Raw genomic sequence first — 25,595 nt, 5'->3', positions numbered from 1 at the left:
TATTCATCAAAGTTGTTTTTGCTTAAAATGGAGTGGTGAGAAAGGGGATGGGGTGCACCGCTGTGGATATATGGGAAGCTGCCCAAATGCTTTGGATGTCAGCTTTGCTTAAGGCCTATTTACAAGGGCGCGACAGGGGGACCAGCAGGGGGTCCATTAAATGTTCATATAAATGTACCACTAGCAGAACACTGGTCTGCAATGGCAAAGCCTCCTCACATCCCAAAAACGCTCGGCCAGTGCATCTGTACCCTCTAGATATTACAGACCTCGGACTATTTGGAAACCATTACTTTTCCATTAAATACTCTCTTAGTTTTAGTTTTATTGCAATTGTTGGTCAGGGAAGTAACATCATATTACCCAATGCTTTTTAATACACCTCTAGACTCAGTGTCTATAATTGTATTGCCCAATGGTTCATTGTGTCCATTTTGATGATAGTCACTACCAAAGTTTAGTCATAGTCTACAATGAAATGGCCAGTATACAGAGTTTCATGAATAAAGGAAAACACAGTGATCTAATTAAAGGAAAGGTTTTACAAGAGATTAAATGAAATGGCACACTTACAAGTAAAAAAGGTTTGCCTGAACCGCACAGACTTCTACATCCTTAATTTTTTATTATCACTGTAACTAGAGCCAGCTGTGACCTAGCAACCCACCGAGCAAGAAAGGACTGGTTTTATTTATATCTGCATCAGTGGAAAAGAGAAATAATTACCTCCTAATTAAGGCATTAACAGATTCATTTGTGTGCTTCACATGCAGACAGCTTTGTCATTGCCTTCTTTCTTTGTGACGGCGTCCGTTGCTGGGATCTGCATCATGTAGGGGATGTAAATATAGAATATGGTATGAAAACGCTGCAGTGCTTCTGTAGCTGCTGTGTTAGGTTGAATCCTAACACAATAACACCCAGTCCCTTTGTATCAGCATGAAAAGGTCACGTCTGTCACCAGTCTTAATGCAGCACATTCTTCGCCTGATCTGCGGTTTTGATTTTGGCATCTGGAGAATGAAAAAGAACGGCTCTACTTCCAGATGAATGAAGAGACCAGGAGGGAGGAAAATGCCTCATTGTGTGTTCACAACCTCTTGACAGTGTCCGCCTGATGTTTAAATGCAACAAATATTTAACATCCCACACCAAATTAATTTAATCTGTATGAACTTTGAGATTAAAGAAGAAAGACAAGCGTTTGTTCATTTAAAGCCAGCTTCACATTTGGCTGTGACTATTGGTGACTAGTCATTAAAAACAAAAAATACATTATTTTAAACTACAAATGGAGTCATACTAAATTGCAAAGTATGTTTGTGTCACGAGGGCTCACTGTCCCTGGAGGATGGAGTCCCAGGGTTAGCCGAAACCCTAACCCTAACCCTAGAAACTTAAGCTTCAAGTTTCTTGCTGTAATTTATTCATTGAAAAAACCTGAACTATGTATCAGTTTGTTCAATTTACATCCGTTTTCGTCAGCTTGGTTATCTGCCCCTCCTAAAGTTGCCCCAGCTTTCCTGCATTACACAGGGCAACTAGATTAAGAAGAAATATTAAAAAACATTAATTGCTAGATTTTCTTTTCAAGTTGAAAACAACAAAGACTAGTGCTGTGTTGAAAAAATCGATTCTCCGATTCTGAATCGATTCTTATATAAATTCATAAAGATCGATTCATACGTCCAAAGATCGATTTAACCATTTAACAGTGTCTGGCTCTTGTACAGCTAAAATATAAAAGAAGTTCAGAGGCGTGGGTGATGATAAAGGGTTAATATGGTGCAGCAACCTTCTCCCGCCCACCGTCATGTGACTGAATTCACGCATGCGTGCTAGGTGTGAAGATATTTTTTTAAAATGGCGTCGAATACTAGCAGCGACGTTAGCCATGCGCTCGATTTGAAAACACCAAAAACTCTTAAAGCTGCGGTCTGGCAGCATTTTGGTTTCAGAACGGACAAAGAGAAAGGTCAGCTTGACAAAAGCAAAGTGATTTGCAATGCATGCCAAATGGAGGTGAAATATTGTGGAAATACAACCAATCTCAACAATCGCATTTTGCGACATCACCAAGATCTTGCGTGCAAGCCGTCCACTGGTCTGCAGCAGATGAAATTCAAGGAATCACTACAACTACCGGCTAATTCTACATGTTCTCACAAAATAACTGAGGTGATAGCGGGCTTCATTTGCAAGGATATGCGCCCATATTCTGTCGTTGAAAACGAGGGCTTCAAGCGGCTAATGAAAGTAGCGGAGCCAATGAAAAAAGCTACTGAAGTCATGTCAGAAGAAAAGTCACCAACTCTCAGTGATGGCACTCCTGCGTGCTCTGCTGCTGAAGGAGATGACCAGCCTCCCAGAAGACTCCAAAGTTGTTAAGGATATGAAGAATGAGATCAAGAAAAACCTGAGCACCAGGTAGGCCTATTTTGTGTGTGTGAGAGAGAAAATAGGTTATATTGTGTATTTAATTAAACAATTTAAGAAAATATTATCTCCCTAATTGCATAGATTTAAATGTGTGACATTTATATTTCAGGTATGTGAATCAGACGGCCATGCTGCATGCCGCCTCAGCTGTTGATCCACGCTTCAAAGCCCTGCCATTTCTGGGTGAGGAGGAGCGAGAGCACACCTTCTCCAGGCTCCAGGCTGAGGCAGTGGGTGGGATGGAGGAAGAAGCATCTAATGTAAGTAATAAGAAGCCTTGTGAAAAAAAAATCCAAGCAAATACTACCTAAACTCTTACCTATCAGGGAGAAGTTGTTTGTGTTTATTCCAATTATAAATGTGCAGTTTCTTACTGTTCAGAAACATATTTTTAAATATTTAAATATTTTATCATATTTTAAATCTCAGCCTGAGCAGGCAGGCATTCATAGATGATAGAATATAGTCCGATTAATCACACAGTGGGGAAGTTAATTTGCTACAGCAGCACATATCCTTGGAGAAAACGAGAAATAATTTTACACTTAAATACACAAGGCAGTAAGCTATTGTAACCTTCAAAAAATACACAACTCTAAGAACCAAGACTGAACACTTTTCCTGATATCCAAGTGGTTGTCTGACTTGATAGTTTAGATCAAAATGACAGATTTATGTTATGTGTTAAGTTATTCATAGCCAAACCGAAGCCTATTGTTGCACAACAACACATATAAGTATTTCTTCTCTCTCACGCAGCAAGATGAAGTTGATGAAATGGAGGAAGAGGAGGAAAACAACCCCCCTGCACCTAACCCCAAGCAATCCAGTGCTTTGGAGTCTCTCCTTGGGGAAGCCTACATACCAAGAGAGGAGAGGGGACATGCAAAGAAAACTCTTGCAGAGGTGGCAGAAGATGAGATCAAGAGGTACAGGGCGAGGAGACCTGCAGGACTGCAGGACAATCCTCTGGTCTGGTGGAGAGAGAATGAAAAAGAGTATCCTCTTTTGGCTCGCATGGCTAAGCGATATCTCTGTGTCCCTGGGACCAGTGTCGCATCTGAGAGGGTTTTTTCAACTGCAGGTGATATAATCACTGCAAAAAGAAGCTGTCTCACCCCTGGTCGTGTGAATCAGCTACTTTTCCTGCAGAAGAATCTTACCATTCCCAAGTGATGTTCATAAGAGGACAGTTTACACAGTCTGTCTTTAGTCAAGTTTATGTTCCTGTTCAATTTTGTTGGTACATTAATATGAATGTTTCTGGATACTTGAAGTGTTTAAGTTTTTGCACAAGACTGTGAAACAGTTGTTTAAGGTTCTGTACATTTTAATTTCTATTTGCACAAAGTAAAACCAAAACAGTTAATTTTAAGCTTTCTGTTTCTGTTTACATTTGCACTGGCAAATAATATCTTTTTTCATATGGTGAAACTTATTTGAATAAAAATGGTATTTGCTTTCAACAGCAATAGCATTTGGCTGAATTCCTAACATCTGAATTTAATGATGTCCTAGAAAACACTGGAAACACTTGACATTCTTGGAGAGGAACTGGTGCTTACAACCGTTTTTAATAGCCAATATTTCATTAATGTATCATTGAATGTCAATATTATCAATATACTACACAATGGAATTAAGGTAACTGCAAAAATGTTTTTAAATTGATGACCTGAATTGAATCGATATCGGATCGGAATCGATCGGATTAGATAGTGATAAGCGATTCTAAATCTCAAGAATCGGAATCGAATCGATTCTGGAAATTTGAATCGATACCCAGCACTAACAAAGACGTGGTCAAGGAAATCAATGACGGATCTATTCAACTATCTATTCAACTGGCACTGTCGGTGCATAATTAAATTAGTTGATGTAAAGAATCAGTTTAATCGCACAATCATTTCATATAGTTGTTATGGCGTGTCCTAATTTGGGTTTGACTTTGTTTTGTCAGTCAGTGTGAATTTATTTATGATATAAAAAACAACAAAGCTGTTTACAGTTTAGTGGATGGAACCAAAACAATGTATCAAGGGAGAAAAACAACAAATCCATCTAGCAGTAAAACCGCATCTGAAACTCTGTCAGCTACTTGTCTATCCAAAGGACAAGACAGATACAGACGAAAAAAGCAAAGTCATCTACAAAATTTCTTGCAAATCATGTGAAAAAAACCATACATTAGGAAAAACAGAAAAAAGAAAAAGAAACAAGGGGATGTTTCACCAGAACAAAAAAGGATACCGCTGAACAGAAGACCAAGAAATCAGCCATCACAGACCACTGCAGGAGGAAGAACCACATCATGGACTAGGATAAGAGCAGAATTATCACGTCAGAAACCAATAAATTCAACTGATAGATCAGAGAGTCCATCAAGATCCAGAAGCGTGCAAGCGACACCATCAAGCGAGATGAGGGGGCACTGATGAGGGACTATGTTCTATCTCATGTCGAAGAGTTTAAGTATCTCAGGGTCTTGTTCACGAGTAAGGGAAAAATGGAGCATGAGATCAATAGGCTTCTGCAGTGACGTGGGCGCTGTACCGATCTGCTGTGGTGAAGAGAGCTGAACCGGAAGATCGCGATTGCAGATGCAAGCGGCCAAAATCAGTTTTCTCTACAGGGTGGCTGGGCTCTCCCTTAGAGATATAATGAGAAGCTTGGTCATCAGGGAGGGGCTCGGAGTAAAGCCGTGGCTCCTACACATCGAGAGGACCCAGTTGAGGTGGCTCGGGCATCTGGTCAGGATGCCTCATGGATGCCTCCCTGGTGAGGTTTTTTGGGCACCTCCAACCAGGAAAAGACCTAAAGCAAGACCCAGGACTTGCTAGTTTCTCAGCTGGCCAGGGAACACCTTAGGATTCCCCCTGGAGGAGCTGGTACAAGTAGCTGGGCAGGAGGAAGTCTGGGCCTCTCTGCAAAGGCCACTGCCCCCGCAACCCGTCTCCGGATAAGCGTGAGTGATTGAGTGAGTGAGTGAGTGAGTGAGTGAGTGAGTGAGTGAGTGAGTGAGTGAGTGAGTGAGTGAGTGAGTGAGTGAGTGAGTGAGTGAGTGGATGGGATGATGGATGGATGAGTGTCCGCCCTGGGACTGGGAGATCGGAGTTCAAATCCAGTCAGGCCGTAACAAAAACTTTAAAAATGGGACCCAATGACTCCCTACTTGACACTTAGCATTAAGAGGTTGGATGTGGAGGGTTAAACCACCAAATAGTTCTTGTGCGCAGTCACAGCTGCAGCTGACCGCTCTCCGGTCAAATGCAGAGATGTAATTTCACCCGTGTGTGATGATGACTATGGGAATTTAACTTAGAAGCAAGGACTGGAGGTATTTCTTGACATTTTACACACAGTTTAGCTGTCTTTGTGCAATCTAATGAGGAATTCAGAGCAAATGGAAAAACATCTGGAGAACCACAAACAAAAGTGTTTAATCAAGTGTAATCTAGGATAGAGAATGAAACCACAAAAAAGTAAGACACATTAATATTGGATTATGACCCCAAGATACACTAGACAAATATTCAAATGTTAATAGCAAATTTTCATTGTCCCTACAATGTTTTGCATGTTCTAACCACCCTCCATACTGGGGAACAAATACAGCACATGCTCACAAAGACACAACCACCTACACCCACAATTACACCATGTTCCAGGCCCCATCCTGACAAAACTCCCTTGAATTACACCAGAATGCACAACATTAGTAGCAGGATTGGGTCATAGTCTAGGATTGAGGTCAGTATGGTCGGCCCATTTTCAAAAGCTTGGTTACTGAGCCACACTGCTCAGCATTAAGGAATACTCCACTGCTCCTCTCCTCTCAGAACCAAGATATGCAGCCACCGAACTTGTGCTACAGAAGTTTTGTGCATGTTTGAGCCATTACGCTCCATCGCACGTAACAGAGAGGCCATTGTGTTCTTAAGACTTGGCTAAAATCCTCACTAAGATCATGGAAAGAACTTCCGTATTCTTAGCCTGGCAAGCCAGACTAAATAAATGTATTATTTAGTCGCTCGGTTGTGGGGCGGGTTCTACCGTTGTCTTTCAAATGATCTCCGCATTCCACTGGACAATGAATGTGACATACTCTTGTTTCACTCTGTTGCATCATCCCACCCACCAGGCATATAGAGTGCCCTGATTGGCCCACAAAGCGGATAAAGCTCTGTGATTTGTTCACTAAGCAGATAGAGCACTATGATTGGCCCACCATTATGGACCAATCACAGCTCTTTATGTGTTTGAAACCCCTCTAGAGAGCTGTGATTGGCTAGCCAGAGTCCTGGTAGGAGCTGCTGAGGTTCCAATGGAGCATGCCTAGACCATTCTTTGCAAAGCAAGAATTTGGTCTAGTTCACTAGGCTACCGTATTCTGGCTAACTTTACATCAAGAGAGGGTCTTTGCATTCTGCAAAGGGAGTAAATAAATTAATTAGTACTTTTTTCGGGGGGGGGGGGGGGGGCTTTGTAATGTTTGAGTTGGTGCTGCTAAGAAAACAGAAATGTTTGTGATTTTTAAATTAGTAACAAAGTAAAACCTATCAAGCAAATCAAACATTTCTATTTTCATTTCACGTCTCCTAGACCCATTGCCATCACTGCTCGCAGAAGTAAAAATAAAATCATTCAATTTCTTGTCCATATGTATTTCAATGGTGTTTTTATTAAAAGATGGGGTACTGGAGTTTGTCTTATGATTCACATCCTATGAAGCAGCACAAAGATAAGCTAGGCACATAGTGAAATCTAATCCGAACTCAATTGTTTTTTCTCCTTTTTTGTCTATGGAAATGACTAGCTCCTTATCAGCAGAGGAGGTTATTTGTGCAGATTCTCATTGTGGCTTAGTGAAGGGACTCAATCACTGCTGCCCTGTGATAGGCCTTACTTTCGTCCTCTCCCTTTCTCATCTTTTTATCTGAAAGAGCGGAAATGAAAGGATGGTATCTGGAACTCTCCACATCCTCGGTTCAGGAGATGGAGAGTGACGGACATTTTCTTTTAGGCTTTGGCTGTCAGATAAAGAAAAAACGTGGTTTATAAATCTGTGCTCAGAGAGAAATATAGTGGCGGCTAGGAACTCTAGACAAGAGTAGACTCAATCAGAGAGTATTATGAGGTCATTTGTGTTGTGACAGCTATAGTTACAACTCAGGAATAACCAAGAATCGAGCGTTTAGCATAACTCAGTTAGGGAACAGTCTGGAAGGGTTGTAATGTACAGAGTTTGGTAAAAATGTATTCAACATTATTCAATATAACTAAGAACAAAATGTAGTCTTATGCTTCAACTTTTGTAATCTGTCTTGCAACTTCTGCTTCATACGCTATCCCAATGAAACTTTAAAAAACAGTTTTTTATAACTAATTTGTTTCAAGAATAGATCATCTACTTACAAAGATGAAAACAAATATGAAAAGTTGAAAAATGTATACTGCAAAAAAAAAAAGTAATCAAGTATGTTTGGAACCAAGCATGTTACCAACAGCAAGGATGGATTTTCAGTACCAAATAACTGATGTTTCAGCTTTTTAGGAGATGGTGTCCAGTATCTAATGTTTTAAAGGTGCAATATGTGAGATTATACAGTGAAATAATGGCAAAACAGTCTAAGGGCTCAATCAAGTTGAAAGAAAGGTTGCATTGAAACAAATGTCCTCTTTAGCTGCCTGGGGGTTGTCAGTTTTTCTACTTAAAAAAAAAGAAAAGAAAGAGTGATGTGGTTACTCACCGATTCTGCACTGAGCTAAAGCTCCAGCGCTGCCATTTATAATTTGACACCAGCAAGCAATAAGCTCCATAGTTGTTTAAAGAACTGAAGCCAGGAAACCAGAGTGACCCAGAAGTTATTTCTTGTACCCCTAATAAGCCACGGCATCTTTTTGTTTAACTCTAATAACTCTAATATTGGGTGAAGCCGGCTAGAGGCTAGCATTGACCTAACAATGCTAACAGTGAATAAGAAGTAAATAGTCGACTCTAATACATCGCAAGATACTATTTGAATAATTAACAACTCAATATTTAGGTGAAATATATGTATGACCTAAATAATGAGTCAATCATGGAGTTTAACTATCTTTAAAGGTAAAGTTAAAGTCCTATAGTCATCATCACACGAGTAAAATTCATCTCCGAATTTGACCCATCCCCGTCGGAAGTGGTGAGCTGCAGCAGTGGCCACGCTCAGGAATTATTTGGTGGTTTAACCCCCCAGTCCAGCCCCTTAATGCTGAGTGTCAAGCAGGGAGGCACTGGGTCCCATTGTTAAAGTCTTTGGTATGACCCAACTGGGATTTGAATCCCGATCTCCCAATCTCAGGGCGGACACTACTTTAATGAGTTGTTCTAAACTATAACAGCAAGACGGCAGATTCCTTTAATGCTGAAGGCAGACTACCATAAAAGGTGTAGTAAGTGCTCTCTACCATATAAACCCAAGAGTGATGACACCAGATATAACTACTACTAATAACTACTTATCAACTTATTGTGTATGACTCATCTTGGCACTGATACGTAACTGGCAACAGCCACGAAACCCACAGAACAGCAGTGAGAAAGTAACTTTTTATTAAGAAAAATGCTCTGCAGTGCCCATATTTGACCACAGGATGTCATTCCTACTTTGTTTTTACATACGGCACCTTCAAATTAGGGCTGGACAATAAATCAAATATTTATTGTTATCGAAATTTCGGACTCTTATTGAGATCATTTTTCCCATGTCCAAAAATTTGATAATAAAAAATGAAAAGATGTGTGTAGGTTGGCAACATTTGTGTCCCTATAAGGAGCTGTACCCCCTTGTGTCATGTTAAAATGTGACTCAACATAACATGTGACAGCCTCATCTAGAAGACAACTTCTTTTTCTGTGCTTAACTGTAGTTATCGTCCCTTTATCGTTATCGAGGTGAAATCCTCAATATATCAAGATACTGATTTAAGGCCATATAGCCCAGCCCTACTTCAAATCTAAAAAAGTAAGCATCATTTTTTTTACAACATTTTGTAATTACAGAACCAAACAAAGGGCAATGGCATAATAATAGGCTTTGTTGGGAGATATACTTGGTTAGAAATAAGTATTTCTGTAAAAAAAAAAATGTTTTTCTTGGTGAATCAAAGGTTTCGTGAGTGAAATGACCTTTGAGGTATGATATTTAGATGTCAGTGAATGGATTTAATGTTTAGCCCCCTTTCCCTTTCATTTTTTTGAAGTTTTAATTAGCTGTCTAGTTTTTCGAGACCTTGATATAAAAAGAGCTTATTATGATAAAAATTTTGATTTTAATACTTAAACAGTTTAGACGTAGCTTTTGATTCCAAATGAATTAATAAAGTTCTGGTTTTACTTTGTTAGATGCTGAAATATAACTAAATATTTAATCAAATTAATATGGTTTAAGACCCTAAGAGCCCCCTTCGGCACTGTCACTGCCAGAATCCATTTAAATGAAATATACATATGGAAAGCCATTACATGCAGGTTTCACCAGATGTCAATCACCATCATGTTTATCATTGAATCACTCAATTATACAAATGAAGGTACAAAGATTGTTAGAGCTTACCATTACATTGTCAGCTCGTGTCAGGGTGTCCCAGAGTGTGTGCTGAAATTTGGTCAGATCCATTTCCCGACCACCTCCCATCAAAACCTGGTGACGGGAACAGGAATTTGAGTGGTTCCATCTTTACATACTGTGACATATGAATTCAATAGTGATTATTTATCCAAAAAAGTGAATAATTTACTGGAATTCTACATTAGACAATTTTTTAATGCACCCTGTTTCCAGTGAAACCATTTATGCATCAGGATTAGGGCTGGGCGATATGGCCTAAAACCAATATCAGGATATATTGAGGATTTCACCTCGATAACGATAAATGGACGATAACTATAGAATATGCAGAAACAAAAGTTGTCCACTAGATGGGGCTGTCACGTGTATTACGTTGAGTCACATTTTTACGTGACTCAAGATGGTACAGCTTCTTAAAGGGACATGAATGTTGCTAACCTACACACATCTTTTCATTTTTAAATCAAATGTATTGACATGAGAAAAATTATGTCAATAAAGAAATAAATAAAGAATTTTTGATAACAATTTTTTTAATTTATTGCCCAGCCCTAATCAGGATGAATATATTGTCCATAATTTTTATTAAACCACTGGGAAAGGACATGGTCCATATTAGTAGAAAAACGTGGCTTGTTTTCACTTTTTCAGCCGCCTAGTGGACGGCTGCAGTATGTGTATAAACTACATATAAATGAATAAAACATTAGTCTCATTAAAGGAAGTACATCTTATTTTTACCTTGCTAACTTTTAACTGTTTCCTGTAATAAGTTATTTGCTAATTGAAAAAATATATATGATTTTGTTTGGGGGATTAAATGGGACTTCCATGTCCACAGTGTCCCTAGTGTGTTCACACTGGTTCTAAAAAAACATGGCACAACTGGGTTATTATGGAAGACCCATCCAGATGTGTCTATTGTCTTTAGCAAATAGCAAACTTGCTTTAAAAATGTCAATGCTAATAGTTTCTTTTGGAAAACTTTTAAGTTTTCAAAATCTCACATAATATTTAGTCGTCTCATAAATCTATCAAGCCAAGCTCAATTTCAATGAATTTGCTCAACAGTGTCTGATGAAAAACTTTAGATCGTTAAAACAGTAGTAGTTTATCTAATTTGCCACAAAGTTTTTTAACGAAATGATGCTCTGACATGCTTTAGCTCATTTAGCTAATGGTCCAGTTTAGATGATTTTACCTACTTTTTAATCATAAATTGTAACTAAATTCTGACCTTTAACTCTACAAGCCTTGGTAATTTAGTGGACAACTGAATCCAAATGGTTTACATAGTATTGAGGAAAGATGAATAAAAATATGAAAAAAATATAAACTTTTGTCGTTTTCAGGGGTCAAGCTTACAACTGGTAACGCACTTAGCTTGTCTGACGTGCCATTAAATTAAGTCATCCTCTTTTTAAATCAGCTTTAATAGCAATATCCAAGAACTTTAGGTCTTTTGAAAGCAAATATTCTTTGGGAAGACATTATTTTTTTGTTTATTCATTTGTACACTGACTGCATGTCTTAATTCACCAGAAAACACACGTATCACTCCTCCTGTCTCGGCGAACAAGGACTCCCATGGGGGAAAACAACAGACAAGAGAATTAATCTGCAGCCTTTTGCCATTTTAAGTGAAAGTCAGTCAGGCGGTGCATACCAGTCAATGCCCATCAGTCACAAGGCCTTTGTGCAAGGCCAAAAAAATAAATAAAATGTGACGCTGCTGCACACTGAAAGGTAAAAGATGGTTAAAGAAGGACGCTGGTAGAGTGTTCACTGTTTATTCATTGGAAAATGGTGTCACCTGGAAGCCATTTTGGAAGCAATACATCACAAGCAGGCACTGACCTTTACATGCTACACACAATAAGACTAAGCTATAAACACAAGAAAAGATTTGAACATGTGGACTGGAAGGAAAGTCCACTCAATCATGTTGAGCTTAAATGCCAGAAAGTTCATCTGTAGATGGGTAGTTTTGTCAAAGCTGGATTCAAATTGGTTGCTACAGAAAAGATGAGGCAAATACAAGTCTTTGCTTGAGGCGGATGTCTGCTCATTTGTTTTAGAGGAGTCTTTATTTACTCTTTCTTGCCTGCAACATCTTTGCTTAAAGTCAAAGGGCTGATGGATAGTTATTAACCAAAGAAGATGCTTTAAACAAGTTGAACTTTTTTCTGATCTATTGGTAATTTCATTCAAATGTTTTTTTTTTCAATATGTTAATGTATCCTGTATTTGTTTGTGTTTATTTTATACATTGTGAATGAAATAAAAGATTTAAAAAATAAAAAATAAAAAAAAATAAAAATAAGGTTCTTCAAAGGCAGAGTTTCAGCTTTCAATTCTTGGTTCTTTTTAAAGAGTTCCTGATAGTCACGTTCACTTAATTAAGTTGAACCCAAACATTTGCAGAAACATTTCAAAGAAGACAGATGAACGAATCACAACTGAAGGGCTGCTAGTGAATTATTTCAGCTTTTTATTTCAAATTGTCATTTTTTGCGTGTTCTTCACAGAAATATGTGGAACATTTTAAAAAACAAATTAAATGTGAAAACGTTCTTTCTGCACTGTATCCGCTAAATAAACTTTTCAACAAGGATTTTCTCAGTTTTCATTTTTGGTGTGTCCTACTTTGGATCATGTGAGTAAAAAACCATCAAGTATCTATCCAACACCAAGGCTGCACACGACGCTAGTAGATTTTGCGCTTTATTCTGCAATAACTGTAAACTATAGGTTACATGCAGACGACAAACGCGGTCCTTCTGCAGCCATTGGACAAATCTGCAAGCTTAGAGCTCAGCTAGCGTTTCACAACATCACAACTTCCATGTTCCAGAATCTCAGCAGAGAGCATTCAGGAGCTTCAGGCATGGGCTGCAGATCGAAGAAAATGTGTGTGATCTGGAGTTTCAAGGAAGATAAGCTGACTATCGCCAGCTCTGCTAACGGAGATGGCTAAAAGAACACTAAAAGTCAACAACTGTTTTTCTGTCAGACTAGAATGAACATGTTTTAATTTTCAGTTATATTTGTTTGCAACATTCTTACCAGTTTTGTTGTTTGTTTTTTAGGTTCAGTTGTGCTTTCTGCTTATTTTGTCAAAAATGTCTTCCCTTTAGGGATGCACAATATATCGGCATCAATATCGATATCGGCAGATGTTAGTCATTTTTTTTACTTATCGGTATTGGTCCAATAAATAAAACTGGGCCGACATTAACAACCAATATTTTTTCCATCTCGTTTCCATTTGTTTATCAGTTTTAGAGGGTGATGGGGAGTGATGTGTATTTGTTTAGTCATGTGACAGTGATGGTAATCATCCATCCATCCACCCATCCATCCATTTTCATCCGCTTATCCGGAGTCAGGTCGCGGGGGCAGTAGCCTAAGTCGAGAGGCCCAGACATCCCTCTCCCCAGCCACTTGGGCCAGCTCCTCCGGGGAATCCCAAGGCGGTCCCTGGCCAGGTGAGAGACATAGTCCCTCCACCGTGTCCTGGGTCTACCTTTAGGTCTCCTCCCGGTTGGACGTGCCCGGGAAACCTCACCAGGGAGGCATCCAGGAGGCATCCTGACCAGAAACCTGAGCCACCTCAACTGGCTCCTCTCGATGTGGAGGAGCAGCGGGTCTACTCCGAGCCCCTCCCGAATGACTGAGCTTCTCACCCTATCTCTAAGGGAGAGCCCAGCCGCTCTTCTGAGAAAACTCATTTCGGCCGCTTGTATCCGTGATCTCGTTCTTTCGGTCACTACCCAAAGCTCATGACCATAGGTGAGGGCAGGAACGTAGATCGACCGGTAAATCGAGAGCTTCGCCTTCTGACTCAGCTCTCTCTTCACCACAGACCGGTACAACGCCTGCATCACTGCAGATGCAGCACCAATCTGCCTATCGATCTCACGCTCCAGTTTTCCCTCACTCGTGAACAAGACCCCGAGATACTTAAACTCCTCCACTTGGGGCAGCACCTCATCCCTGACCCCGAGAAGGCATTCTACCCTTTTCCGAATCAAGACCATGGTCTCAGATTTAGAGGAGCCGATTCTCATCCCAGCTGCTTCACACTCGGCTGCGAACCGCTCCAGCGAAAGCTGAAGATCATGTTCTGATGAAGCCAAGAGGACCACATCATCTGCAAAAAGCAGAGACTTGATCCTCAGGCCACCAAAACGGAAGCCCTCCACACCTTGGCTGCACCTAGAAATTCTGTCCATAAAGGTTATGAACAGAATCGGTGATCGATGGTAATCATCTCTGTAGGGTAAATGTGTGTGTACATAATAATGTAAATTCAGCTTTAATCATTGTCACTCTATACAAAATCTGACAATTTTAGAAGCAAATCGGTATCGGCAAATATCGGTTAGATTAGAAACCTACTTGTGAATTGTAAAACAAATGCTTGGTCCCATATGAATTACATAAAGAAACATTCCTCTGCCACATATTTAGTAATACTAGTTTAATCAATCTCAGAGCTAAACATTAATAGTTGTAGGTAATCAAAATAGTTGTAATTAATAAACTGCCCCTTCCTAAATGCTTTTAATGACTCATCTTGGTGGATTTAAGCAGCAGAAAATGTATTTAAACTATAGTTTCATTCAGCTCAATGTGTAAGGAATTTAAAACAACAATTCTGATGAATAAGCTCTCTCCTCCTCATATAGTCAAACTAACAGAGGCTGATAAAACTGTATGCAAAGATATTACCTTACAAGAGAGAGAGAGAGGAGATCAAATAACACAGTTACATATTGAGGCTATGTTATTTGATAGATCCAGCTAGTTCCAGAAGCACATCTTCACAAATACCACTTTTATCTACCTGGCATGAGAATATTGGGTTTTCAGTCAGTTATGAAATGTATCGCCTCGCAAATATGTGGAAACAGCACAAACAAAGAGATGAGACATCTATTACCATGAACCCACACAAGTGAAAATATTGTCTCCCACACAAGCATAGACTATCTAAAAAAAGGAAAAGAAAAAAAAGAGAAGCAAGCAGACTAATCTCATCTGGAAAGTGAAGCCAATAAGGAAGTGACTTAATCTGCATTCTCTCTTAATCGCTATAAAGTCTTTAGGATTAGAACAATAAAAGAAAATATCTAATTAATCACTTAATCTTGGGAAAGCCTTTTTCTGGTGGGTTTTGAGTTTGTTATTATTGTGTATTTTGTAATAATTTTGAATTTGTGGTATTATTTGTCCCAAATAATCAGAGCATTGTTTATGCCTTTAAACACAACAAAACATATCTGATACAGCAGACTATTAGAAAAATAGGCTAACTATCATGGACCCCCAGTTTGACACTTTCTGATTTTTTAGCTAGCTGCATCATTTCTGAGTCACAGTAATGCTAGTGTTCTCCACTGTGTTTTTACGCTATCGCTGCCCTGCCGAGCATAACAATCAACAATGTTTATCTCTTGTTTTACCCATTTGTTTTCTACTTTTCTCATGTACCGTGTTCAGCACCTTGGGCTTCCTGACAGGGTCGCGGAAGGTGCTTTATAAATTAAGGGTGGGTGGGTGGGTGGGTCGGTCGGTCGGTTGGTCATGATTGATTGATTGATTGATTGATCGAGGTTGATCATGATTGATTGATTGATTGATTGATTGATCAATCGATCAAAATTGATCTTGATTGATTGATTGTACACGGGTTAATCTAGGCCACATCTTAGACTCAACAATCAAATAAAGACAACGGTTTTAAATTGTATGTCTACCTACATTCATAACTATGAAAGTAAATTAACAAGCTTATGCTTTGGGTTGCTAACTGATACATGCTGGCTCTTTACTAGCACAGTGAGGATGCAATGCTAACAACATTAGCAGAGAGTTAGCATTTAAGAAACAAAAAACACTCATGATGTTAACCTATCCCTCTGATAACATCGTTAGCATTGCTTCAGAACTGTGCTAACTTTGGCTACTAAAAAGCTAGCATGTATCATCACTCAACAACCCAAAGCAAAAGCTTGTTAACCCACCTTCATAATGTATGATTGGTAACAATCTGATTAATAATTTCATGTATGCTGATGACTTGGCCATCATTTCGCCCAACAGTGTTGGTTTTCAGCAGCTGCTAAACACATGTTCTGATTATGGGCTGAAGTATGATGTGCAGTTTAATGCAAAAAATAGTATTGTGCTGATTTGTCAAACCAAAAGGGATAAGGATCTTTTTTTTCTCAGACTTCTACTTGGTTGACAAGAAGATAAGTGTCAGTGACAAAACTAAATATTTGGTCACATCATCACAGATCAGCTCTGTGACGATGACGATATTTACCGGCAACGTCGCGCTTTGTATATCCGAGCCAATATTTTGGTCAGGAAATTCCACACGTTCTGATGAGACAAAAATCCACCTTTTTAGAAATGGTAAATGGCCTGTATTTGATATAGCGCCTTCTAGAATCCTGGAACCCCCCCAAGGAGATTTACAACACAATCAGTCATTCACCCATTCACACACACTGGTGGGGATGAGCTACGATGTAGCCACAGCTGCCCTGGGGCACACTGAAAGAGGCGAGGCTGCCGAGCACTGGCGCCACCGGTCCCTCCGACCACCACCAGCAGGCAACATGGGTTAAGTGTCTTGGCCAAGGACACAACGACAGCGACAGACTGAGCGGGGCTCGAACCTGCAACCTTCTGATTACGGGGCGAGCACTTAACTCCTGTGCCACCGTTGCCCAATAATCTACTGCACACCATTGTATACTGCACCTTTGTGGTGTAAGTATGGGAAAGCCAGCTTGCATAAGCTTAAAGTAGCGCACAATGATGCATTTAGGACTCTGCCAGGGAAGCCTCGGTCCTGTAGTTCAAGTCTTTTATTTTGTAATGCTCAAGCCATAATGAGGAATTTGATGTACAGGTATACCTGCGATTGAAGAACTCTTAAGAACAGACTTGTGCGGATGCTGGTTGATCCCCATTTTAGTGCAGTGCGTTACCAGTCATCCATGTGTAGACACTGGTACGCATGTCTTTTATCATTTTTGTATCGTTTTTATGTGTTTTTGTTTTGTTTCTTTTTAATGTGGACCTTGAGTGTGATGATGATGATGATGATGATGATGATGATGATGATGATGATGATGAATGTAGGTGGACACACACTATTTAAAACATTTGCCTTCATTTGAATGTGGTGTCCTTAAATATGGCCTGGATTATCCTGCTGACCGTTATTCTCAGCAGGTCCAGCAACAATCGCTTGATTAACGCAAAAGAGAACACAAACATTTCTGCAGCCCAGAAGTGAAGTCAGACCATGGCTTCATGGCATAAACTATTGACGTCAAACCTAAACTGTACAAGACCAATGCTTGTATGTGTACAGCTGCCACAAGACAACACTCTCAATGAGAACTTGTATGTTTGAGAACATATGTTTAATTGCACATTTCACAGATAAAGACTAAAAAGCAGTCATGCTTGGTGTAGCTCACTCATTGCCATAGTTTCCACTTCATGTCTTTAAAGTAAAAGTACAGCAGAAGAACTGCTGACAGTTGTTATTAATAAAGTCACCCCATTTGGAAAAGCTCCATGATTGTTATAAAACTACTAATTAATGTAAATAATTAATTTTCACATTTGACATAGACAGCTTCTTTTACTCCTCTCTCAAGAAGCTATCTATGAAGAAGCTGTCTATGTCAAATGTGAAAACCCCACTTTAAATAGGGGTGGGGGGCATAGATTTAACCTTTCCAGTACCTATAATGCAGCTTTAAATCTCATTCCTAAGCAGTTTCAGTCTAGCTCACACCTTCCTGCATCTAATCAACACAACAACTCCCTCGCAACGACTCATCAGGGGATGGAGAGGCGGGGTACCCAGAGTAATTTCTGCTCGTTAAATAACAATAGACAGCTACAGCTTATAAGCTTGACTCTTCCATATAGAGCTCCGGACCCCACGTGACTCTGAGTTAGTAGACACCATTTTGGCAGGAAAAAAAAGGTAAACAAACACGGATCTTAACCATGAACGTGAACGGGATCGGCTTGGATTTTACTTCGTCGGAGTTTACTTCACACTTTAAAACCGAAGAAATCATTTTATATAGTCAGAAATTAAATAGACTAAACATCTCCAACCCTTACCGTGCCCCTGGGATACTTTTTAAAAACGCCAGAAGCTGTCGGAGCGGACTTCTTACCGGACCTGGCCGGGGAACCCCTTGGGATTCCCCCGGCCGGAGGAGCTGGGGAGAGGTCTGGGACTCTCGACGCTACTGCCCGCTCCGACGCCAGAAGCTGTCGGAGCGGACTTCTTAATGGACCTGGCCGGGGAACCCCTTGGGATTTACCCGGAGGAGCTGGCTCCGGCGGCTGGGGAGAGGGAAGTCAGGGACTCTCGACGCTACAGCCCCCGCAACCCGACTCCGGATAAGCGGATGAAAATGGTTGGATGGATGGACAAATAACAGATTTACATGTAAGTAGTTTAAATAGAGTGCTGTGCTGTTTGAATGTATAAACTGAACGTCTCATGATCTGTCTGAGATCTGTCTCGGTGAGACAGATAATAGCAATCCAAAGTGCTTTTTATGTGTGATCTGACAATTGATCAACCATTGCTTAAAAATTAAATACAGCTTAGCCGGTTAATTGCTGTGATCATAAAACACGTAAATGGCAGCACGCAGAAATCACGAGGCAACGTTTTACGTGATGTTTACTTGTTGCTATGAGTAATAAGACAGAAAAAGCCACGCCAAAATAAGTTTAGGAAGCCCACTAAGAATCGTAATAAAAGCATTTAAAATAAATACCATACACAGTTGAGGAAACGTTGGTTTAAGTACCTGATATGAAGCGGTCGCTGCATAAGCGAAATCCTCTACTCTCGGGATCCCACAGTTTCATTTTAGCCCGGTCACTAGTGCGTTTTATTACAATGATCCAACGTTTGCGGCGCTCCGGATCTTGGGGAATCCTGTAGATGGCTCATTCCTTATGTCGTCTGCGTCTGTTCTGCATCCTGGGGCACAACAGGAATCTACCATATTTCTCGTTTGATTGAGTTTTCTGACAATAACAAATAGTCCAGCTGCCGGCTTCTGCCTGCCAAATGGCGCCGTTTCAATTTGAACTGTTGCATGCCGGGAGAAGTGACGTCAACTCCCAGAGCTCTATTCTAGTTAGAAATGAAGAAACTCCATGGACGAGAAGTGAAACGTCTTCAAGAAACCATTTGCCTTCATTTGAAACCTTTGGTTTAGCAGTTCTTGCAGAACCTAATTAAGGCTGAGAAGATAATTCAGCAGTTAGAATAAAGCCTGATTTATGCTTCTCCGTCTGCGTCAGTGCGGATCACACGCAACGCCATTATCTGTCCTTGCGTAGGGCTCCGGCAGGCACGCAAGTACGTACGGAGTCGAGCCCACTTTTTAAACATCCGTCGAACGAGACGGATTACGCAAGCTTGTGATTGGTCAGGACGCCGCTGTTGTTTACAGCGCCGCCATTGCAAAGAGAGCCGAGGATAACTAGCGGCAGACACGGAGAAGCTTGAAGAATACCTTGCGAAAAAACTCTAAAAATATGAACGTTTAATTCTCCCGTGACTGGAGGAGTGAAAAGATGCACAGCAAGCGATTTATTTGTGGACGGAAATGACAGGAAACATGGGTTTAGAGGTGGGGAGCGCATGAAGAGGTGGGAGAATGAGAGACAAATATGTCCGTGTTAAAAGTCTCTTATATACACAAAAAAACACAATATAAACACACTATCTTGGACCGATACATGACAGGATACCACAGAACAGCGCTATACCCTCTGTGGTCCTGCCGGGCAATTGCTTTGCAACACTCTCCAGGAGACGGAGAAGTATGAAAGCAAAACACTTCAGTCAATCCGTGCGTGTCTGTCCCTTGCGGAGCTGACGGAAAAGCATAAACCAGGCTTAAGGTGTGTCTTTGCAGGAAAATAATGAAAACATCCATAGCTATGGTGCTATTTGTTAGTAGAATGAAGCATGGCTTTCACCTCCTTTCAGAAGGGGAGGAGAAGCTATAACCATTAAAAATTTAAAATCTGTCCCTTCTCCTCGATTACGTCATGCTATGAATGACAGCTTTGACACCACCTAGTGGTTGTGTAGGAAGATTACTACCAGGTGAAGGTTGAAAAGAAAAATGGTTGCATCAAAACTAAAGTTGCATTGTTTAGTTGAAATAGTTTGAATGGTTTAATAATCCCTGCCCATCCCTATTAATGAGAATAAATGTTCAAAAAAATAAAAGACCGTAGTTTGAGTAAGAAAGTGTGAAGAAAATAAGAATAGTTGCAACACAGACCAATGAGGTAATTACAACAGCCACAAACCCTTTTTTTTGTTTGTTTTGTCAACATTTTTATAAGTAGAAATCATGTATTCTCTGGTAATGCGTTTTTATAGTAATTTAACATAAATTAATTACCCAACTTTTTTTTTTTTTTTTTTTAACATAAAGGCCATCTTTTTCAGGTCTATATTTGCTCAAAGCTACATGTATTGTCTTCATGGGCCTTTCTTTTGTTGAACAGCCGAACCCCTTTTTCACACCGGAAGCATCAGCAGCACGGAGTGGCAGTGGAACATCACTGCTTCAAACAGAATCAAATCAAATCAGGATTATTGTCATTTTGTTCATACCAGAGTACAAACACAATGAAAAAGCGTTTCTCCACTGAGATCCATCCGAGTCACATACACAATACATACTCAACCCTGCTAAATTTTAAAACAATGACTAAAATGGCATTAAAACTATAACAAATAAGTTTCATTTAACTCATACACAAACATCCACCCACACACACACACCTCCATACATGTACACACAGAATCCATTATAGTCTGTGGGGTGTTTCAAACTGGCCACAACGACAAAAATATTTGGGTGCGTCTCAGAAGTGGCAAGCCGCACAGCTAAAGATAGAATCGGGTTTAATTTTTGCCGTGAGGGCTCAGCGGGTAATCACTTATGATTTCAGTAGAAAACCCCCGATATCAAAATGATAGACTATTGCAGCAAAGCGATTTCACATCTATGTAGATTTTGTCAATACAAGTGACCTAACGGCTTGTTAGGTTTGATGTTAAGCTTGTTAGTATTGTTCCAGAAGTGCAGCGGTGTGATTTTCATGGTAAAATGGTAAATAGCCTTTGTTTGATATAGCGCCTTCTAGAGACCTGGAAACCCCCAAGGCGCTTTACAACACAATCAGTCATTCACCCATTCACACACACACATTCACACTCTGATGGTGATGAGCTACATTGTCGCCACAGCTGCCCTGGGGATCACTGACAGTGGCAAGTCTACCGTACACAGGCATCACCAGTCCCTCTGAGCACCACCTGCTGGCAAAATGGGTTAAGTGTCTTGCCCAAGGACACAACAACAGCGACAGACTGAGCAGAGCTCGAACCTGCAATTTTCCGATTATGGGGTGAGAACTTAACTCCTGTGCCGCCGTCGCCATTTTTTCATGGCTGTAATCCTGGCAGTGGAGAGGAACAACATAATATATGACACCAAACATCAATATCAAACATTTCCTTCCTTTGGTTTAATGGCGGAGGGCATAAAGTCGAGGGACTTTGTGATCTGACGAGTTAAGTGAGGAGGATGGCAGAAGTCTTGAAGGACTTTGTGACCTTGTGAGTCCGGTGAGGAGCACGGTAGAGAAGCCGATCTGCGGTTGAGACGCTCCCGGTGTCTACTGGACTGCAGCGAAAATCGCAAAAAACTGTTCCGCTGATGCTTCCAGTGTGAAACATGGGTTAGACATATCAGACAAGCTGCTATGACTTTGGTCAGTTTTTCTCCACTTTGCATCTGCCACTTAATTTCCAATGTTGTGTTTTGCTAAATAACAAGGCAGAAATAAAAAAAGGTAATAAAAAACTGTAGTGTTTTTCTATCTGGCCTACTTGACCAAGAACCCAAAATCAGTAATATATTTCCCAAGGTATGAGGGATCCTGTTCAGTTTTCCCATCAGTGGCAGGTTAGGATGTGTACATTCCCCTAGAGTGGTGGTCAGATCTGAAGTCCAGATTGATTTGATTTAAAACCTTCGCTGGTAATTTCAGCTACGGCCACGAAGGAACAAAGGAGACCACAATCTGGAATTTTATTTGGTGATCAGAGATTATTCAGACACATTGAGTGATTGCTTCACATTGCTCTGCAAAATTGCAGTTTTATTCAATCCCAATGAAGAGAATGGAACATTCCAGATGGTGGAAAGACAAAATTGCATTGTTGTTTGAGAAATAACCACATTTATGAGACCATTACAATAAAAGAGGCCAAAGGTGTGAATACTTTTTTAAATAAAGTAGTAAAACAGAAGTTATTAGATCATTTTTTTCTTTCAAGTTAAATTAATAAAGGAACCAGAAATGAATCTGACTGTAGCCAGTGCAGTGGGGACTTTTATGAAATAAGTCCTTATTTACAGTAATTGTGACTAAAGTGTCAACTAATACAGCTAATGCTAATATGCCACCTAATCATCTTTCAATGTGCTGATTAGGCCACCCGAGACAGGGTAATTATGTAAAAGCTAATCAAAGTCTGAAAGCTTTTTGGACAATTACATTCAGACTTGTTGAGATAAATCAGGACAGAGAACACGAGATGTGCAGGAGTTTTTTGTTTGCGTTTGCTACATACTTCGCTAATAACTTAAAGTTTGGTACATCAGCTTCTTCCATTTTCCCCAAGCCCTGCAATTTAAAGTTTCAAAGCATCAAGATTTTCCACAAGCAGAAGGGCTTCCTTTCACTGTGTCAATATCAGTTGTCACCAATGTTTTTTTCATAAATACCGTATTTTCCGGAGTATAAGTCGCACCAGCCATAAAATGTATAATGAAGAAGAAAAAAAAACATATATAAGTCCTACTGGACTATAAGTCGCATTTTGGGGGGAAATTTTATTATTTTTCTACAAAATAGGAGACCAAGTATTTCACATTGCAAGACAAGTACCGGTAACAATGACAGAATAAACAACCAGGGCGCAGCAGCGCGCCACGGTCTCCAGTAAAGGATGGCAGTGTTTTAAACCCTCCCAGTGGGCGGGGAGAGCTCATTCCTGGGCCGGAGCCGGCCCGCAGCACCCCGCCACAGGCTGCAGCAGGTGATGGCGGTGTTTGAAGCCCTCCCAGCGGGACGGGGAGTTCAGTCCTGGGTCGGAGCCGCCCGGCCCGCAGCAGCTCACCACAGGCTCCAGCAGGTGATTGCGGGGCAGAGGAGCTGAAACCTGGACTGGAGCTAGCCCGCAGCAGTGTGCCACGGTCTCCAGCAGGTGAAGGCGGGGCAGAGGAGCTTATTCCTGGTCTGGAGCTGGTCCGCAGCAGCGCAGTATGCATAATTTGGTATACAAGTCGCTCCGGAGTATAAGTCGCAGGACCAGCCAGACTATGAAAAAAAGTGCGACATAGTCCGGAAAATACGGTAAACAACATTACTATGCCCATTTTTTGATTAATGCTTGTAAGTTAGATGCGGTGGGGAGTTTATGGCGGGGTAGGGGGATGCAGCTAGATTAGCAGAGGAGAGTGCTGGCAGCAATGCTAAGTGGTAGTCTTACCCCTACTGCACACTGGAAGCATCAGCAGAGCGGAACAGCAGCAGAAAGGTTTACTCATGACAATCGCTGAACTCTAGTGCACACTGGGAGAGTCTCAGCCACGAAGCGGCTTCTCCGCTATGTACCTCGCTCGGCTCGCAACATCACAAAATCCCTGAGACTTCTACCATCTTCCTCGCTTAACTCGAGACATCACAAAATCCCTCGAATTGATGCCATCCACCATTAACCCTCTCACTGTCTTTATGGGTGACCCCGCGAGGAAAGTTGACCATTGAGCAGGATTGATGGTTTAGAGGTCAATGTGGCAGGGGTGAGGTGGTGCTCACTCCTCACCCCTGCCACATGGACCCAAGGGATACACCATCAACCCTGCTCAATGGTCAACTTTCCTTGCGGGGTCACCCATAAAGACAGTGGGAAGGTTAAACCAAATAGAAGAAAATTATGTTTGACATCACTGTTTGATGCCATGTATGATGTTGTTCCTCTCCAGTGCCCAGATTAAAGCCATGAAAAACACACCACTGCACTTGTGAAACAATGCTGAGAGTAAATAAGCCGTTAGGTCCCATGTATTGACATAATCTACATAGATATGAAACTGCATTGCTGCAGTAGACTTTTATTTTTGATTGGTTGGGAGAAAGTAATGAGTCTAGTATTGAGCTAACTGATAGGCTACAGGAAAGCTATTATTGACCCATCTATTGATAGATATATATCATTGTTGAATTATTGTCCAGCCCTAATGTAAATCACAGAACATATTTTGTGGAAGTACCTATACTCATGGAGTTTGTTTATAATGGAGAACCAAAAACGTATGTGGCATCAGAGTCTTACAAACACATTCCAGCAGGTAAAAATGGATTTGGATTTTTTTTTACAACATGAATTATTACAATAAACCAGCAAAGGTAAGACAGTATTTACGCTTTTGACTTCATGAAATTAGCTTTTGAATTTGCATATATTGGTGAATATTAAGCATGTTTTTGAAACCTTTTTGCTGCAACCGGTCCATCTGGTTTAAGTAGTTTGATGCAAAAAAATGTTAATTTGGCGTGGTTATATGTGGCTAGCGCATCTAAAAACAGCTCAGTCGCCACGACTGCAACTTGCAGAAGTAAATTATTAGAATCATGAGCGATGAGGCTATTTTTAATACATTCATAACACTTTTCTACTTTGTGTTTCTCCTGAAAAACTTGTTTTTGTCAAGAAATATGATGAAATAATGATTAATATATGATGACTAATATTTATGTTTTTGAAATGTTTTATTTAAACACATTTGAGACAAATGTTTTAGTGAGTATGTTTTATATTATTTTTTCTGCTTCCTTGAACTATTTAGCTGTTGGGTTAAAAAACCAGGAATGTGACTCAAAATTACAATCATAAAGACTTTTTTTTTCAAATAAACCATAACTTCTTTTATTTATCTACCCATAAACCATCATTTTGTAAGGAAGCATACGTATAAGAAACATGTTAACAGTACAAATCTATGAAAAAGCTGCCTTGTTACTCATGTGCACCTTCCAACAACAGATCACGCAAATCTCGGCAGACATGCTCTTTTCCACACAACTGTTACAATGTGCCCCATCAAAAAAAACAATCATAATAATGCCCAGCTGCCACTGCTGTCTAGAAGTGGGTGCTCATGAATGAGAGGTGAAGCTTCCAGCTGTAATCACGTAAGTAGGGAGAGGGGCTTATGGTGCGATACATTTGTTTCCCCTCTAGGTGGTGTCCTCTAAAAGCAGTCTGGATTTCTGCTTTAACCAAACATGATTTTACCAATCATTCCATTTAATATGAACAAGATATGTTTGAATTTCACACAACTGATTAGAACAATTGCAAAAAGAAGTAATCAC

General features: G+C 40.3%; 2 protein-coding genes across 3 annotated transcripts in view; one reads left to right on the top strand and one right to left on the bottom strand.

The window, feature by feature from the left end:
• The window catches only part of LOC107377414 (glucosidase 2 subunit beta), a 262,809-nt gene that overhangs the window by 140,336 nt on the left and 96,878 nt on the right, over positions 1-25,595 (bottom strand). The window contains exon 9 of one of the 2 annotated variants that reach the window (XM_015946971.3): positions 10,035-10,121. The exons of the other annotated variant lie outside the window; for it this stretch is intronic. Coding sequence (XP_015802457.3) covers positions 10,035-10,121 — 87 coding nt within the window. The remainder of the gene's footprint in view (positions 1-10,034; positions 10,122-25,595) is intronic. 2 annotated transcript variants of the gene reach the window in all.
• On the top strand, positions 2,348-3,633 carry LOC129165220 (E3 SUMO-protein ligase ZBED1-like). Its single transcript, XM_054747821.2, has 2 exons — positions 2,348-2,699; positions 3,199-3,633. The coding sequence occupies exons 1-2, from the start codon at positions 2,568-2,570 to the stop codon at positions 3,613-3,615; spliced, it is 549 nt and encodes a 182-aa protein (XP_054603796.2). The 5' UTR covers positions 2,348-2,567; the 3' UTR covers positions 3,616-3,633.

The sequence above is a fragment of the Nothobranchius furzeri genome, chromosome 2 (genome assembly GCF_043380555.1).
Source record: "Nothobranchius furzeri strain GRZ-AD chromosome 2, NfurGRZ-RIMD1, whole genome shotgun sequence".
In the NCBI taxonomy this organism is placed as follows: Eukaryota; Metazoa; Chordata; class Actinopteri; order Cyprinodontiformes; family Nothobranchiidae; genus Nothobranchius; species Nothobranchius furzeri.
Note: the sequence above shows the minus strand (reverse complement) of the source record. Positions and strands in the feature narration are given on the sequence as shown.

What these genes read in the sequence shown, in the direction of transcription:
- LOC129165220 (XM_054747821.2), top strand. Translation starts at nt 2,568, where the DNA reads ATGCTGCATGCCGCCTCAGCTGTTGATCCACGCTTCAAAGCCCTGCCA. An exon ending in TGGAGGAAGAAGCATCTAAT is followed by an intron (nt 2,700 to 3,198) that starts GTAAGTAATAAG and finishes TCTCTCACGCAG; the next exon opens with CAAGATGAAGTTGATGAAAT.